A 17,064-nucleotide genomic window follows, 5' to 3' on the forward strand; every position below is an offset into this window, starting at 1 on the left:
AAAGTTGATTTCTCTATTTCCTTTCTATCATATTATTTTAAACAATTCAGGGTTAAATACGTTTGCAATTCCATTTTAATCACACTTAGGATATACAAATGTCACTCTTCCTACTCTGGTGAACTTAAATTCTTGTTATAGCTTGCTATGTTTATTTGCATGCTTCTTTCCTAGTTGCCATGATCGTTAGAGTTTCTAGGAGCAGTTCTTTGCACAAAGGCTATATACATTTTGCCCTCTCTTAACACTTTCTGGCTAGAATAGCTTTGAGTATTTCCATTTGATTTTTGCTTTCAGTAATCTCTGTGTAGGCCTAGTCAAACTGGAAAGTGAGACAATAGCTACATATATTTCATGTTCACAGGTCTTTTCATATTTTTTTATAGATTTTGAGGAAATTAAAATTTGCAAGAGTGGTCAAAAAATGCATTCTGGAAAAAATACTTAAAACATTTTCAATATCTATTCTTCATGAAATGCCATCAGACTGATATCTCTATATTCAACATAAGATTCATAGTGGCAGTTAAAAAATTAACCATTATCTTTAATTTTTTATTAAATCTCATGTTATGTGCTGTGTAAAACACTACTCTTTGAGATATGCTTTTCTAGTAACATCAAAACTTACATTTTATTGTAGTTGCCAGTTTGCCATAAGGAAGATTCATTTATGAGTCTTTACTAACTTATTATGATTATTATTGTTCCCTCTAAAGTTAATATTGAATAAATATTAAATTTGTTGAGTTAAAGGGAAAAAACATATCATGTTGAGAAAATTTCTAATAAATTCAGTTATCTATGTTAAAAATTAGACAAAACCACAAGACAAAAATTTTTTGAAGGGGTTAGCACTTACTTTCAATTCATTATATAGAAACATGACACTCTAATGGATTCTATGAAAGTACAATAGCATTAGATGGTACAATTATAACAACTTCTGTTTAATTGAAAATTATGCTAAAATATTTCCATCTACTTATTTCTTGAGCTTTTGTTTCTATTGTAATTTTTTATCCACTATGTATTTGCAAATGTGATACATAATTGACACAAGTTTTTGAAATGTAAATATATAAATGAAGGTACAGATAGTATGAGAATTTTGCTTTCTGTCCTCATACCTATGACAAGAATGATTTTTGGTCGAGGTCTAGTAGGATCGAAAACCTCGTACTCCTCAATTAACTCTGCAGTCTCGGAGAGGTCCGTGTCACTCTCTATGGAGAATTGATGGATTGGAGGGAGTCGATCATACCGCCGATATGGAAAATTTGAATTTTCAGGCATTACTGCAAAAAAGTAAGATAACTTTGAAATGGAAAAAATAATAGCAGAACGAAACTTTCTTGCACTTACTCAATTAGTAGAAAACATTTAAAAACTAAATGAGTTTGATTTTTTTCAGCTTGAGGAAGACCCCACCTCATAAGTGGTCAGCAAACCTTTCTTTAATGGGTCAGGTAGTCCATAGTTTGGGCTTTGAGGAACACGCAGTCTTAGACTCAACTTGGCCACAGTAGTGGGAATGTCTATTGTCATAGACAATATACAGGGTAGGGCAGAAGTAGGTTGACATTGTTTGTATGAAAAATAATTAATAATTAATAATCCAAGAGCAAGCTTCGTGTTGTACATACTTACAGCTGTAAACCTACTTTTGTCACATTCTGTGTAAACAAATGGATGTACTTATGTTCCAATAAAACCTTATTTATAAAAACAGGCAGTGGGCCAGAGTTGGCCCATGGGTCATGGTTTGCCACCCTTGGCCTGAAGGAACCTTCTTAAGTACTGCCTAGTCTTGCTTGGTCATTTTTATACATCCTGGTCTCTGCAAATGACACTCCCTGGACTTGTGTAATGCACACCCATCACAACTTTCACAACCACATGTAGCTCCCCAAGGAGTCAATGCTTATGCATAATATATTTCATTTATTTAATAAATATAGACACACAATCACTATGATCCAGGCATTCTAATGTAGTCCAGTGGAATGGCTTGGTGGCATAGTACACAAAAACTTAGGGCACTGTTATAAGACAGGTAAAATGGTAGCAAACAATTTCTACTGATATTGAATTTCTACTGATATTTAGAATATCTTTCAATATCAGAGAATTTTACTTTCCCAATATTGATTATCATTAACTTCCTTGATTTATAAATGAGACTGAAGATTTAAGATTATATCTACAATGGCAGAAGTTCAATGAATGGGTAGATCCATTTGGGTTGGAGTGGTAGGAAAGGACTTGCAAAAGAGGCATGGCCTGAACTTTGAAAGACAAGTATATCTCAGTTGGTAGAAACAAAACCCAAAGACTCAGAGTCAGAAATACAAATGAAATATTCAAAAGGACCACCAGAGAGAGCTGGGAAGTCCAAGTCAGGCAGATGATCTTAACCAATTGTCTATACATATAATTTTGGCTCCCTCCTTCCTCACCCCATGTGTCAGTGTTCTAGGAGGCACAGAGAAGCCCTAATTACCCAAAGACACCTGCACAAAGGAGACAGAAGGACACCTGGCCTTCCATGAGGGGACTGCTGGATTTTAGTGTGATGTGATTTATACCTCCTTCCAGAGGGTTGATCAGGTAGAAATTCCCATTCTTTGTTTATATGACAAATGAGGTCACTGACTACTGTCCTACTGGACTCCCTTAAGTTCCACAAAAAGAATGGAGTAGTCTGCAGGTAACAGTGGATATTCCTTCTGGGGAAATTCTGGGAAGGGCTGTCAGGGAAGGCACTGATGACAGTATCCTGTTCTGCCTTGCAATTGAATTATTTCACCCAACACAGGCCAATACTAGGCATTATCCTTGATTACTTTTTCCCTCATTCTTCACATCTACTCCCATTGACTTTTTAAAAAAATTTAATCTTTATTGTATGTTATTTCCATTACTATTTAGCCTCCTTACACCCCTCTCTCCCCGAGCATTCACCACACTGTTGTTCGTGTCCATGAGTTTTTTACATTTTTGCTCAATCCCTCCACCCCCTAACTGCCCCCCTCACTAGCTGTCATCTGTTCTCATTTATGAGTCTGACTCCATTTTCCTTTTTAGTCCTGTTTGTTAGATTCCACATATAAATGGAATCATATGGTATTTGTCTTTCTCTAACTGGCTTAGTTCACTTAACACAATGTTCTCCAGGTCCATCCATACTGTTGCAAAGGGTACAATTTTCTTCTTCTTTTCTTTACGGCTGAGTAGTATTTCACTGTGTAAATGTCCCACAGTTGTTTTATATCACATCTATTGATGGGCACTTGGGTTGCTTCCATATCTTGGTGATTGTAAATAACACTGCAATGAACATAGCAGTGCTTATGTTCTTTCAAATAAGTGTTTTGGTTTCCTTTGGATATATTCCCAGAAGTGGGAGAGCTGGGTCAAAAGGCAGATCCATTTTTAATTTTTTGAGGTATCTCCATACTGCTTTCCACAGTGGCTGCACCAATCTGCAGTCCCACCAACAGTGCAAAAGGGTTCCCTTTTCTCCACATCCTTGCCAGCACTTGTTGATTTATTGATGACAGCCATTCTCACAGGTGTGAGATGGCATCTCATTGTAGTTTTAAATTGCATTTCTCTGATGATTAGTGACATTGAGCATCTTTTCATGTCTGTTGGCCATCTGCATGTCCTCTTTGGAGACATGTCTATTTAGCTCCTTTGCCCAATTTTAATTGGATTGTTTGATTTTTTGGTGTTAAGTTTTGTAAGCACTTTGTAAATTTTGGATATTAACCCCTTATCTGATGTATTGGCAAATATGTTCTCCCATTCTGTGGGTTGTCTGTTTATTTTTTTATGATTTCCTTCATTTTACAAAAGACTTTTAGTTTGATCAAGTTCCATTTGTTTATTTTTTCTTTGTTTCCCTTGCCTGGGGAGATACATCCAATAAATTTCTATGAGCAATGTCTGAAATTTTGCTGCCTATGTTTTCTTTTAGGATTTTTATGATTTTGGGTCTAACATTTAAGTCTTTGATCCATTTTTAGTTTATTCTTGTGTGTGATGAAGCAGGTGGTCTAGTTTCATTTTTCTGCATGTATCTGTCCAATTTTCCCAACACCATTTATTGAACAAACTATCTTTAGCCCACTGTATGTGCTTGCTTCCTCTGTTTAATATTAATTGACTATAAAGGTGTTGGTTTATTTCTGGTCTCTCTATTCTGTTCCGTTGATCTATGTGTCTGTTTTTATGCCAGTACCAAGGTGTTTTGATTGTGGCCTTGTTGTATAGTTTGATATTAGGTAGCACGATTCCTCCAACTTTGTTCTTCTTTCTCAGGATCACTGCAGCTTTGCCAGGCCTTTTGTGGTTCCATATAAATTTTTGAAAGATTTCTCCTAGTTCTGTGAAATATGTCATTAGAATCTTGATAAAAATTGCATTGAATCTATAGATTGCTTTGGGTTGTATGGACATTTTATTGACATTAATTCTTCCTATCCATGAACACAGTATGTGTTTCCATTTATTTGTATCTTCTTCAGTTTCTTTCCTCAGTGTCTTATAATTTTCTGAGTACAGGTGTTTTACCTCCTTGGTTAGGCTTATTCCTAGGTATTTTATTCCTTTTGAAGCAATTGTGAATGGGATTGTTTACTTAATTTCCCTTTCCGTTAGCTCGTTATTGGCATATAAATGCAACTGATTTCTGGATATTAATTTTGCATTCTGCTACTTGGCTGAATTCGTTTATTGGATCTAGTAGTTTATTGGTGGAATCTTTGGGGTTCTCTCTGTACAGTATCATGTCATCTACAAATAAAGACAGGTTTACTTCTTCCTTTCCAATTTTGATGCCTTTTATTTCTTCTTTTTGCCTGATTGCTATGGCTAGGACTTCCAGTACTATTATGAATAAGAAAGGTGAAAGCAGACATCCCTGTCTTGTTCCCAGTCTTCAAGGGAATGCTTGTAGTTTTTGCACATTGAGTATGATCCTGGCAGTGGCTTTGTCATATATGGTCTTTATTATGCTTAAGTATGTTCTCTCTATTCCCACTTTGCTGAGAGCTTTGATCATAAATGGGTACCGGATTTTATCAAAAGCTTTTTCTGCATCTATTGATATGATCATGTGATTTTTATACTTCATTTTGTTTATGTGGTGAATCATATTTATTGACTTACAAATATTGTGCCAAACTTGCATTCCCAGAATAAATCCCACTTGATCATGGTGTATGATCTTTCTGATGCATTATTGTATTCGGTTTGCTAATTTGTTGAGGATTTAAGTATCTATGTTCATCAGTGATATTGGTCTATAATTTTCTTTCTTTGTAGTGTCTTTATCTCATTTTGGAGTTAGGATAATGTTGGCCTCATAAAATGAGTTTGGGAGACTTCCCTCCTCTTGAATTTTATGAAATAGTTTGAGAAGGAGAGGTGTTACTTCTTCAGAATATTTGGTAAAATTCACCTGTGAAGCTATCTGGTCCTGGGCTTTTGTTTGTTGGGAGTTTGTTGATAACTGAATTTCATTAGGTGTAATCTGTCTATTCAGACTCTCTGATTCTTCATGATTAATTTGGAAGATTGTATGTTTTAGGAATGTATCCAGTTCATTTAGGTCATCGAGTTTGCTGGCATACAGTTGTTCATAATATTTTCTAATACTTTGTATTCCTTTGGTGTTAGTTGTTACATCTCCTTTTTCATTTCTGATTTTATTTATTTGGGTCCTTTCTCTTTTTTTCTTGATGGGTGTGGTTAAATGTATGTCAATCTCGTTTATCTTACAAAGAACCGGCTCTTGGGTTCATTGATTTTTTGTATATCTTTTAGACTCTATTTCATTTATTTCTGCTCTAATCTTCATTATTTCCTTCCTTCTACTCACTTTGGGCTTTGTTTTTCTTTCTCAAGTTCCTTTAAGAGTGAAGTTAGATAATTTTATTGAGTTTCTTCTTTTTTAAAGTATATTTTATTGATTATTGCTATTACGGCTGTCCCAATTTTTTCCCCTTTGTCCTCCTCTGCCCAGTACCCCCTTCCCTTCAGCAATCCACCCCTTAGTTCATGTCAATGGGTTGTGCATATAAGTCCTTTGGCTTCTCCATTTCTTATACTATTCTTCACATCCCCCTGCCTATTTTGTACCTACCAATTATGCTTCTTAATCTCTGAACCTTTTGGACCCCATATTTTTCAGGGGGAACCTTGTGGCCACTTAAATATCCCTCCAGCACTTCAGCTGCTGCTCATGGAAGCCCAGCCAGTCTCTCCCATCTCTTCTGCACTCCCTACCAGTCATGTTGTCGTGAAGTGGTTTCTTTTGTCTGTCTGGTTAGAAGGCTTCTGTCCAGCAAGTGTTAAGTTGGTTATTCTGGATGATTTTTCTACAATTTATTTGTAATTCCAGATTGGTCTTGGGAGGAGGTTAGTGTAGCTTCCACTTATTCCTCTGCTATCCGGGATCCAACCCTATCCAAAGAATACTCCCATTGATTTTAGCTCCAAAACACACTCCAAATCCACATCTACTACCACTACCCTCCTCTAAGCCACCATCATTTACCTGAACTACAATAATAGACTCTTGCATGTCTGCCTGCTCTCACACTTGTCCCCACAAGTCATTGCCTAAAATGTTCTTTCTCTGTTGGTCCCATGGCTGATTTATTCTTGCCATTCAAATCTCAGCTTAAATGTCACCTCCTATAAAGATGACTTTACTGACATTTTAATCTAGGCAGGCCACCCAGTTAATTTTGAGGATATCACTAATAATGCTCCACACAGCACCTACCACTTCTCCATCTGAGACGTCTCTTACTCATTCATTGTCTTCTCCCCACTGGAATGTATGTTCCAGGACAGCAGGGACCTTACCTAGCTGGAGCTCTGTATCCCTGGGATCTAGAACTGTGTTTAGCATAATGTCGGTGTCCAGTATTTGTTGAATTAATTATAAAGAGAACAGCCTTGTTGAAACAGATGGTTTCCCGTGGGGAAAAAACCAGAGGATGGGTAAGTAGAATGTTGCTAAAATGTGGAGGGCTTTGAATACCAGATTAAAGGTGTTTAGCTTTAATCTGATATAAAGCAGTGAGGGATTTGGGGGAGGGTGTAGAAAAGTGACATGATGAAATATGAAAAATTTTTAGGAAAATTACTCTGGTGGTGGTTAAAATGGATTTGAGTAGGGAGAGACTAGTCACAGAAATAATAGCATCTAAGAGGTTGTTAAAATACTCTACAGGTGAGAAGTTAAGGATTAGATTAGAGGGGTAGTACAGGAAATGGAAGTGAATGGCTGGGTGTGAAGGGCACGGTTAGAATTGGGACAAGAGAAACGAAAGGAGGTGACAGTTCAAAAACAATTACCAGGTTTCAAGTCTAAAAGAGTAAGGAACACATTGTACTTCATATAGTATCTTTCTGCCCTCTTTTCCCTGTTCTAGAAATACTGAGCTTCTCTCATTCTGGTCTGCATCGGAGCCTCTTCTCTGCATCAGGAACTTCTCTGTCTGTTCCCTAGTATACTTCAGTCTCATCCATCCTTGTCTAGCTAACACCCACTTGGCTTACTGTCTCTATCAGCATGTCACTTCTTCCAGGAAGTCTGTCCTGAATCCCAGCCTAGACTGGAATCCTCCTCCTGTTAATACGGTTAGTTCTATAATGTATGACATTTCCTGTAGCACCTATTGTGCCTCTAATTATATTTTTAATGCCTGACTTCATTGCTAGACTGTAAACTCCATGGGGAAAGGTGCCATGTTTTTCTTTCTTGGTGACCACATGCACAGTCCTAAAAGAGTGTCTGACACAAAGCACTCAATAAATGGTTATTTTATTGCTCAGCTGACTCACTGACTTCATGGAAATAAGAAAAGGAGAAGAAAGTGTTGGTTTTGAAGCAAATATGGTATGTTTGCTTGTTTGGTTTTGGACATGTTGAGCACAAGATGACGAGTCCAGAAGAGAAGTTCTATGTATGTTTGAAGCTAGGTGAGTAGAACTCTTATTCACAAGCAATTACTTGTTCAATTGTACACATAGAGCAAAAAAATAGACACTCATCTCACATTTATAGTAAAGTGTTTTAAAGAACTGTCAGCCGAATTTATCCTTGCTTTTTATCATATTTTTACTTAGAAAAGTAATTTGTTTTCAGGGGTGTCCAACATTTTGGTGTCTCTGGGCCACACTGGAATAAGAAGAGGTGTCTTGGGTCCCACATTAAACTAATGGAAACTGATGAGCAAAAAAAGGTTTTAAGTCAATTTATGATTTTGTATTGGGCCGCATTCACAACCATGCTAGGCCACATGTGGCCTGTGGGTAGTAGGTTGGACAACCCTGGGCCTTAAATGATTAAAATGTTTATTTCTTTGAATATTTTTTCATTATAACTACATATCAGCATAGCTATGTCAAAGGTTTACCAAGAATGCATGAATCACTTTTTTATTCCTAGAAATAACCATAATGCTTTAAATTACTGTGAATCTAGCAATTTTGTTGAGTTTAAAACCTATTCCCTAAATTATAGCTCAAAGCTTCAAAGCACAAATGTGTAAAGCATTTCATTAAATAAAATTTTATTATTACATGACAAATCATTGTCTTTTAGCATACATTCTAAAAAAAGGACAGTGTGATACAACATTCTTGTCACCATAGTACATAGGAAGGTTCTATATGATGATTAATTAAAGGTCTCTGGTGGGAATTCTGGTGACTTATTAACAGGTATGGAGACTAAAATTTATAAGCAATTTTAATTCTAATGAAAGTGAAACCTACATTTTCCATTCATGTTTTAGCTTCTCCTGCCAGATCAGGAGTTAAAAGCTAACCATCTATGGGCCCAACAGAGCCCCCTAGATGTGTTTTGTTCAGCTTAACGTTGTCCCAAAATTTGTTCTTGCCTTTAGGCAATGATTGTTCTCTCCAGTTCTGCCGTCTGGTTTGACCACAGTTCATACCATTCTCTGTCACACACTGGCCTGCCTGGCTTCTATGTATAATCAACCCAAGTAACAGTATAAAATGGAGATAGATTTCATTGTATTGCAAAACTGTCACTTTATATAATCCGTCTGAGAGTGGCTTTTCAACTAAGAGAATATCATATCCTTTTAGATTGAAATTTATAACATAAAAATTTCCTAGACTGAATCCAGTAATACCTGACATTTGTTAGTGCTTAAGGTTTAGAAAGCAGTTAACTATATTTGTCTCATTTGATTTAGCTAGGGCATGGGGTAGGTATTTAACACTGAGACAGATTCTAACAGTATGACAACACCCTGGGAAGTAAGTTGGCCATTCTGGAAATGTATATGAACTCTTTAGACCCATGAAAATATCCTGTTCACTGAAGCAGTAATGTGCTTGGTGGTATGGTGCAGCAGTGATTGGCTAAAGGTGCTCTCTTGAGCACCCAATCCCAAATCACCTAGTGATGACTCCTGCATGGACAGGGAAGGAACCATCTCCTCCCTGGAGATGTTTTCAAGCAAAGGTTGTTTCTGTTTTCCCTCTCTGCTTGTGTTTCTTAAAAATTAACACATTTGACTTTTTCCTACACAGCATTCAGATAAAATCTAAGTGGGTCATGACTAAATAAGATAAAGTAAGATTTATTTCCCCTTGTACTTCCAGCAAATAGATTGATCTCCACTTCAAATTCTGTGTTTATAGCTGAAACTTTTCATAGTACAATTTTTGAGAATGCTCTAAATTTGGAAAATATAATGACCTTGGCTAGTGGGAAAGAATTAATTTAGTTTCCCCTAATTAGAACTAACTCCATTTTGCATGTAATACTATACTTCACAATTTTATCCAGAGCTTAAAGACTGGTTGGCTGATGCTGTACCACTAATTTTGATAAGTGCATATTTCAGAAAGCTATCACAATACCATGAATCTCCTCTAAGAAATTGTAGTTCTTAGTTTCACACTATTCCTAAAATTGTTAAATGTGTTCATGTCTTCTGCTTCTTTTATAGCACCCAAGTGTCTAATCTAATGTATTTCATTCAGTAGCTGCTTAAGAAATCCTTGTTGAATTAAACAGTCTAAACTTTACATGCATTTATGCTGATGCATTAATATCAACTCTGAATTTGGAACCGTATTAATAATGAAATCTCTTCCTAGCTAGCAATAACTTATCAATTTTGTCTGTCATCTACTCATTTATTTGCAAATGTCTTATTTGCAATTTTAAGAACTATTCATAGTTTGCAAGGGCAATTCAATTCACAAAATAATGAAGTCAGTGATATAAAATTTCATTTATAGTGAATTGCTGGACAATAGTATGTAATTTTGTTTGCTAACCATAGAGGTGATTAGAATTAGTAGCAGAAAGAGAAGAATCAAGTCTCTGGGCCAGATCTCCTTCCAGGCGTTTAGAAACCTAATGAATTAAATCATTGCCTACAGTCTATCTGGTATGTTTTAAGGAGAAATGCTACAACCATAAACTATTACTCTGCATATACATTACCACTTCTTAGAAAGGATCTCCGTGACTGTCCTCCATTGAGCGGAGGTAAGGTCTTCTTTTCAGGGCTGACAAATGTATCCCATTTCACCTTGTCACAGCCGCCTAGTTCCTTTACTTTCTGTAAACAACTTTCCAAGTACTCTACTGGGTCTTCAGGCTTAGAACACATCAGTCCATTCAAAAGGCTCTGAAACACAACAAAATGTGCCCACATACATTTTAAAACCACCTCTGTTAAAATATTCTATGTCCCATTTCTAAATTCTCTATTATTTTTGTTCTTTGCATTTGTCTTTTAACAATTAGAGCTGTAATTATGATCTAATTTACTAAGATAACCCCTTACATTTTTAACCAATTAGTTCTCGGCTCAGTATTTTTGCTTTTTAAACAATTTGGGTAAGTGAATCATTTTAAAAACAGACCAGTTCCATCAAATGAGGTAAAGTGCAGTGTGTAACAATGGTCCAGTCATTATTGATCTCATTCTTACCCATCCTTAAAGTCTCTAAGCCTCAGTTTCTTCCTGTGTCAAATGGAAGTAATACCTACCTCAGAGGGTTTTTAAGGACTAAAAATTTAATATTTGTAAAATACATATTAAGTGCTTGGCCCATACGAAGTGCTCAGTAAATGCTGTTTTAGTTAATATTATTATCAATATAAGGAAATATCCCGAGTCCAGGTTGGCTTGTAGAATTATTCTTCTGTGTTCCCATGATACTCAGAAAAAAATCTTACCTGTCGTTTACACTAAAATCATTGGTTTACATGTCAGTCTCCTCATTTAAACTATAAACCTTTTACAACACAGTGTAGGTCTGATTTAGTTTTCAATCTCCAACCCCTGACTCTTTCCCTGGCACATGGTAGGTGTATATTGAATAGTTTTCAAATTAGGGAAAACATTTCATTCAAAACATAAAGTCTGAGACTAAAATAAAAATGTTATTTGACCCTGGCTGGCATAGCTCAGTGGATTGAGCGCGGGCTGCGAACCAAAGTGTTGCAGGTTTGATTCCCAGCCAGGGTACATGCCTTGTTTGCAGGCCATAACCCCCAGCAACCGCACACTGATGTTTCTTTCTCTCTCTCTCTTTCTCCCTCCCTTCCCTATCTGAAAATAAATAAAATCTTAAAAAAATGTTATTTGATATATAATGTCACTGTAAGATCCGCTGAGGTTACAGAGTGGGGAGAAAAAGCACAGTCCTGTATTGCTTTTTCTGTTCCTGGTGTCTGATGTATCACATGTACTAGTTTCTAAAAATGCTACAAATGGGGAAATGCTGACTCCTGGGAACTGGACTGGTGCAAAATATTTTCCTTTAGAGTACTTCATGGAAAAAGAACTTGAGATTATTATCACCAAGGTACATTATTAATGGCACAAAACATACACACTTTGAAAAGCTGACACCTTTCCTAAGTGCAGTGTTTTACTGTCAAATTATTCTTGTGCAACTTGCTCAAAATGGTAAGAAATCCTAACTAGATACATTTGTTCTCCAAAATCCTAAATAGTGTGGGCTATAGTGTTCAATCAAAAAAGTTCAATGGCAGATGGAGGGAAAAAACTAATTTGGGCATCCACCTCCAGTCTGTGTGTTAAAATCCGCTCTACACACATACACACATACACACATACACATTGTATTTAAATTCTCCCACTCCTCTATGTTAACATAGTGAATTCTGAGACAGTGCTTACTCTGTGTTTCTGCATGCATTAGCTCACCCAAAGCACTCTCAACCAACCCTATGCAGCATTATTATCCCTGTTTTACAGATTAGGAAATCATGATTCAGAGAGGTTAGTAAGTTATCAAGGTTCTTCACCTAGGAATCACAGGCCCAGGATTCCAACTCAATGTTTATGATTCAAAAACCCATATACTCCTTTCTCTATATCTTACAAAAATATGATATGGGATGAAAACAAAATGCCAGATTATCTGTGCCCCATGCATAATCCAACTACAATATGAATCATTTGAGATTTGGTCTATTATTTTTTTATCCTTATTATGGCCTAAAATGGGTAAATTTACTCAATGAAGTTTTATTGTTATTATTGTTTTTAGTGGGAAATATACATTTCCAGCCTCTTTAAACAAAACTGATTCCCCACAGGGTATTGATTTTAGAATGGGGAGGAAGAGTTTTACTCCTTCATGGATAATTTAAATCCTTTTGTATAGTAGCCAGCCACCATCACAGGTCCAAGATAACCAGCAAATAATATTGTTCAGTCTCTTTGAGTTAATTGTTTCATAAATACCTAATTGTTAAACTTGATACCTAAAAACTCTGTATATCTATACTGTAGGTTTTTTAAAACATTTTATTTATTTAGTTTTAGAGAGAGGGGAAGGGAGGGAGAAAGAATGGGAGAGAAACATCAGTGTGTGGTTGCCTCTAGAACACCCTCTTACTGGGGACCTGATCCACAACCCAGGCATATGCCCTGACTGGCAATTGAACCTGTGACCCTTTGTTTTCCAGGCCAGAGCACAATCCACGGGGCCACACTAGCCAGGGCTATACTGTAGTTTTTAAGACAGGAAATTCATTTTTGGAAACTTAAAGCATGTGGTTTTGCTGTCCACACTCATCACATGGAGGAGGGCCAGGTTTTACTTTTGCCACTGCTGTGCACAGCACAGATTCTTTTTGCTGGAGGCCTTTGGAGGTCACCAGCAGTCTTCTTTCGTCTTCCATTGTCCAGGGCTCCATTTAAGTACATGGTATTACTGCATTTCTCGTAAGTGAGCTTCCTCCTTTTCTCAGTGTGAGCTACTTTAGAATGTCTCATTCATATGCAGAAAAGACAAGGAAAGGAAAGCATAGCACCTGAACAACAACAAAACCCTGCCATTACTTATTTGCATACCAAATGTAGATTTACATGAACAAACTATCAAAATTCTCTGTGGTTACCGCCCACCACGGAGGAAAAGCAATACCCACATTTACTTATAAAGAGCACTTTACAATCAGGTGAGTCTCTTGCAGATGTTTCTATTTATTCTTTTAGAAGTGTTGGAATGAAATTGATCTCAGTAGTAGTATTTATGACAAATACCTTAAACTCTTCTTTTCCTTATTTACTTTTTGAAAATAAAAGAAAAAGAAAAAGTAAAATTCTTAACCAGAAGCCTACATATCCCCAACACGTGTCCTTACACAACACCTTCGGGTTATTTTCAGGCAAGAGCAACACACTCGCTAGGTTTTGAGCTTCACATACCAGGCTTGTGTTAAGCGGACGGTTCACCTGGAAATCTTGGCTTCAGATGGATCTAACAACGGTGGCTTACAGAGGTGAACAAAAAAATGAAGATCTGTAATTATGGCGGCCTACTTTAAATAATTTGGAGAACAGAAGCAAAATTATTTTCCCAAGTGGTGTTTTAAAAATGTCTTTTAATAGAAGGAACCCCTCCAAACAGTAAAAAGGGCAACTCAGGACCTTTAGTTAACTCTATCAGTCTACAGTTATCATCATTCAGAAATGGGGGTGGGGCGGGGCAAGGTTTGCAGTGAATGGATTTCTCCTTTCAGGACTCGCGCTATGAAGCTTGGCTCAGTTCCATTCTTTTTCTTCCTTTTTTTTTTTTTTACCCAAGCAAATTTTTAAAATTCAAATACGGAGAGAGAGAGAAGGAAAAGGAAGCAAAACGATCCTCAACAAAGACGGCGGTTTAGAAGTAACCAAGGTTCCTCTAGTTCCTCCAGGCTCCCCTTCCACATTCTCCAAGTATCCCCACCCCCGCTGCCTCCCGGCCCCTGGTGCAGAAGCTGCTGTGATGCGGTCTGAAGACACAGCAACAGGAGACACGCCCGCCTCGCAGCCCCTCTCCGACTAGTGTTCCCAGAGGGGTTGGAGAGGGCTGGCGAAAGCTGCAGCCGGGGAGGCAACGAAGAGAACCCTCCCTTCCAAGGAGACGGAAAAACGTGCTCAGGAGTTCATTCGCCGAAAGCGCAGAGCAGCGCTGGCTGCCTGCCACCCTGGAGGTAGCGCGGCACCACATGGGTTTGGATTTGTTTTTGCATCTTCATCCTTCTCCTCCAAGCTGTCCCCGGCGAGAGCTGCTCTCGTCCACTCCTCCCTTCACTGTGGGGACCCCGACCCCTCGACGCACGGAAGCTAGGGCTCGGTACCCCTCAGTTTCGAGACCTGCCTCGCTGCTGGGCGCCAGCGTCCCCACCTGGCCTGGCCCTCACCTCCAGAGAGAACTACCGGCCACCGCCTGTAGCCCACCCAGGGTGCCCACTTCCGAGCAGTGCAGCTTGCTTCCAAACCCGCTGGAAGACTGAAACTTGATCTGGGAGATGCGGGCTTCTGAGCCCAGCCAAAGGACGAGGAAGGACCCGGCAACTCCTAGGAAGGGCGGCTACCCTCCGGGCGAGCGGGAGGGCTCGCTTCTGCCAGTCCCTTCACTTCCATGCCCCATGTCCGCAAGGTGGGACAGGGTGCGGCTTCCTCACGCCGAACCTCCGAGATGCACTCCCCGATCCTCCACGATCCTCCCCATCCTCCGTCCCTCTGCCAGTCTTAGCCCCTTACCTCAAAAAGCAGCGGGATTTCCCTACGGGCCAGATATTCCTTGGCATCGTTGGTGTTCATGGCTGTGCGGCCGTGGCTTGTGCTTGGGCGCCGGAGGGGAGGCTTCCGGGCTGCGGCTACCTGGGCTGGGACGGCGGCTCCGCGCTGAGGGTGGCGGGGTTTGCGCCGAGCAAGGTGCAGCCGCCGTTCTCAGGCGCAAGCACAGGCGCAGCCCTGCCCTTCCAGGCCAGGGACCCCTCCGCCTCTCTGCTGGGGCTGTGGTCTCTGCGCTCCCTCCGCCTCCGCCTAGGTTCTGGCCCCGCACCGGGGCTGCGCGCTTGGAGTAGCGGTTTCCAGGACTCGAAGGCAGCGTGGCTGCCAGGGGAGGGGTGGAAGGAGTGGAGGAGGGAGGACAGAGTGGCGGCGGCACGGCACGGCAGCAGCCCGCCCGCCTCTACCGCTCAGCACGCGGCGCTCTGCGCCTGCCGGAGCCCAGTCTGCCGCTGCGGTCAGCCAGGCTGCACGGGCGGACGGGGTGCGGGGGTGGGCACCAGCGCACTCTACGGGCTCCCAGTCACACCCCCCAGGGCCTCCCGGGGAGGCAGCAGCCTGGGACCTAGTGACCAAAGGAAGCGTCGGGGGCTCTAGGGACCTGCGACCTTTCCTCCTTACCTTCGTCTCCACATACACCTCCGCACATCCCACCCACACCCCCAGTTACTCATGCGTCCCTAAGGAACTCCCGGGAAGAAACCTAATTGTCGCATAGTTTACTGTTTATTCGTAAGATCACGATCTTTCATAATAGGAAGTGGGAATAAGGAGGGAAGGAGGACATCGAGGTGTGGAATCCATATCCTTAAGATAAGTTTTAGATCTTGAGTATTTCTATCCTTCAGGAAAGTTTTGCTAGCTGGTTTCGAATTTTTTTTTTTTTACCCGTTGGTGTCACAAATCCTTACAGATTTCAGTATAAGGCCTTAGAGTAGCCTGAAATCTTCGTTAACAGAAGAATTTGTAAGGAGCCAACTAGTAGATTACCTCCACAGAGAAGGTAGAGGATAAAAGTGGATTGATGGTGGAGAGCCCGAGACCGCTGAAACTGGAACTGTGACTAGTAGGTGGGGTGGGTGGCATCGTTAATTAGATCTGAGCAGTGGGCCATCGGAGCACCCCAGGGTGAGTACCGGTGGGAGCATTAAGGCAGTAATGTAGGTAAAGGAACTTTACCTTATTGCACACCATCATCACGACGTAGCCATCTTCCTCCTACCTCCCAAGATGGCTCATCCCCTCCATTAAGATATCTTTTCGTTGGCTGTTTGAAAGATGGTCCATGCCGCCCTGAGAATATGGTCTTTTTCTGTGAGCAATGCTGACTCTGCGGGAGGGCGAGTGAGAGGCAAGGAGGCTCTGATAGGAACGGAAGTCTGGGGTCTGGCCGGAGGGAGAAGCAATGCTGCGACCTTTTCCAAAACTCAGTGTCTGGATGTCCATTTCAAGTTCACTTTGCAGATTTTTCTTGGTTCTGTTTCTCCTCGTGCAAACATCTGCTTCTCAAGCCTCCACTCTAGCTGTGGTTTTGTTTTACCCAAGGGAGGAAAGTCAAGAATTAACTGAGTTTTGTGAAGGAAATGAAATTTTTCTGAGCACTTGTGAAACCATGTGGCATGTGACAGTCTTAAATGGGGCAGGTGCTCCAGTTCCAGGGAAATGGGTCCCTGCCCTCAGAATATGCCACAGCACTCATAGTCCCAACTTCCATTTCTCTGTTCATGGTAAGTAGTGAAAGCATGGTCTCTTTCCTGTGCAACTGCACTTGAAAAGTACCAGTGTCCGTGGCACGAAGGCTTACTTTGTGAACAGGCACAGCTGACGTGCAGCACTTAAGACTGAAGAGGCCACTTTCTGCAGGACCTTTCAAGGTCATCCTTTACAAAAAAGAACCTGGTAGAGCTTAGCTCACCTCCTGCCTGCTGGGGAGGAATATATCCTGAGTGGA

The 17,064-nt window shown here is 40.0% G+C and overlaps 1 protein-coding gene across 2 annotated transcripts in view; it reads right to left on the bottom strand.

Annotated features, from left to right (window-relative positions):
• The window catches only part of AK5 (adenylate kinase 5), a 207,089-nt gene extending 191,476 nt beyond the window's left edge, over positions 1–15,613 (bottom strand). The window contains exons 1-3 of one of the 2 annotated variants that reach the window (XM_045835572.1): positions 15,084–15,613; positions 10,514–10,700; positions 1,131–1,226 (exon numbers count right to left, since the gene is read on the bottom strand). In XM_045835572.1, the coding sequence (XP_045691528.1) occupies positions 1,131–1,226; positions 10,514–10,700; positions 15,084–15,143 (343 nt within the window). In that variant the 5' untranslated portion in view covers positions 15,144–15,613. Of the gene's footprint in view, positions 1–1,130; positions 1,299–10,513; positions 10,701–15,083 lie in introns of both variants that reach the window. The other variant, XM_045835571.1, reaches the window with a different exon arrangement.
• Positions 15,614–17,064: the final 1,451 nt, after the last annotated feature.

Source organism: Phyllostomus hastatus, unplaced genomic scaffold (genome assembly GCF_019186645.2).
Source record: "Phyllostomus hastatus isolate PE091 unplaced genomic scaffold, TTU_PhHast_1.1 phas_contig_209, whole genome shotgun sequence".
NCBI lineage: Eukaryota > Metazoa > Chordata > Mammalia > Chiroptera > Phyllostomidae > Phyllostomus > Phyllostomus hastatus.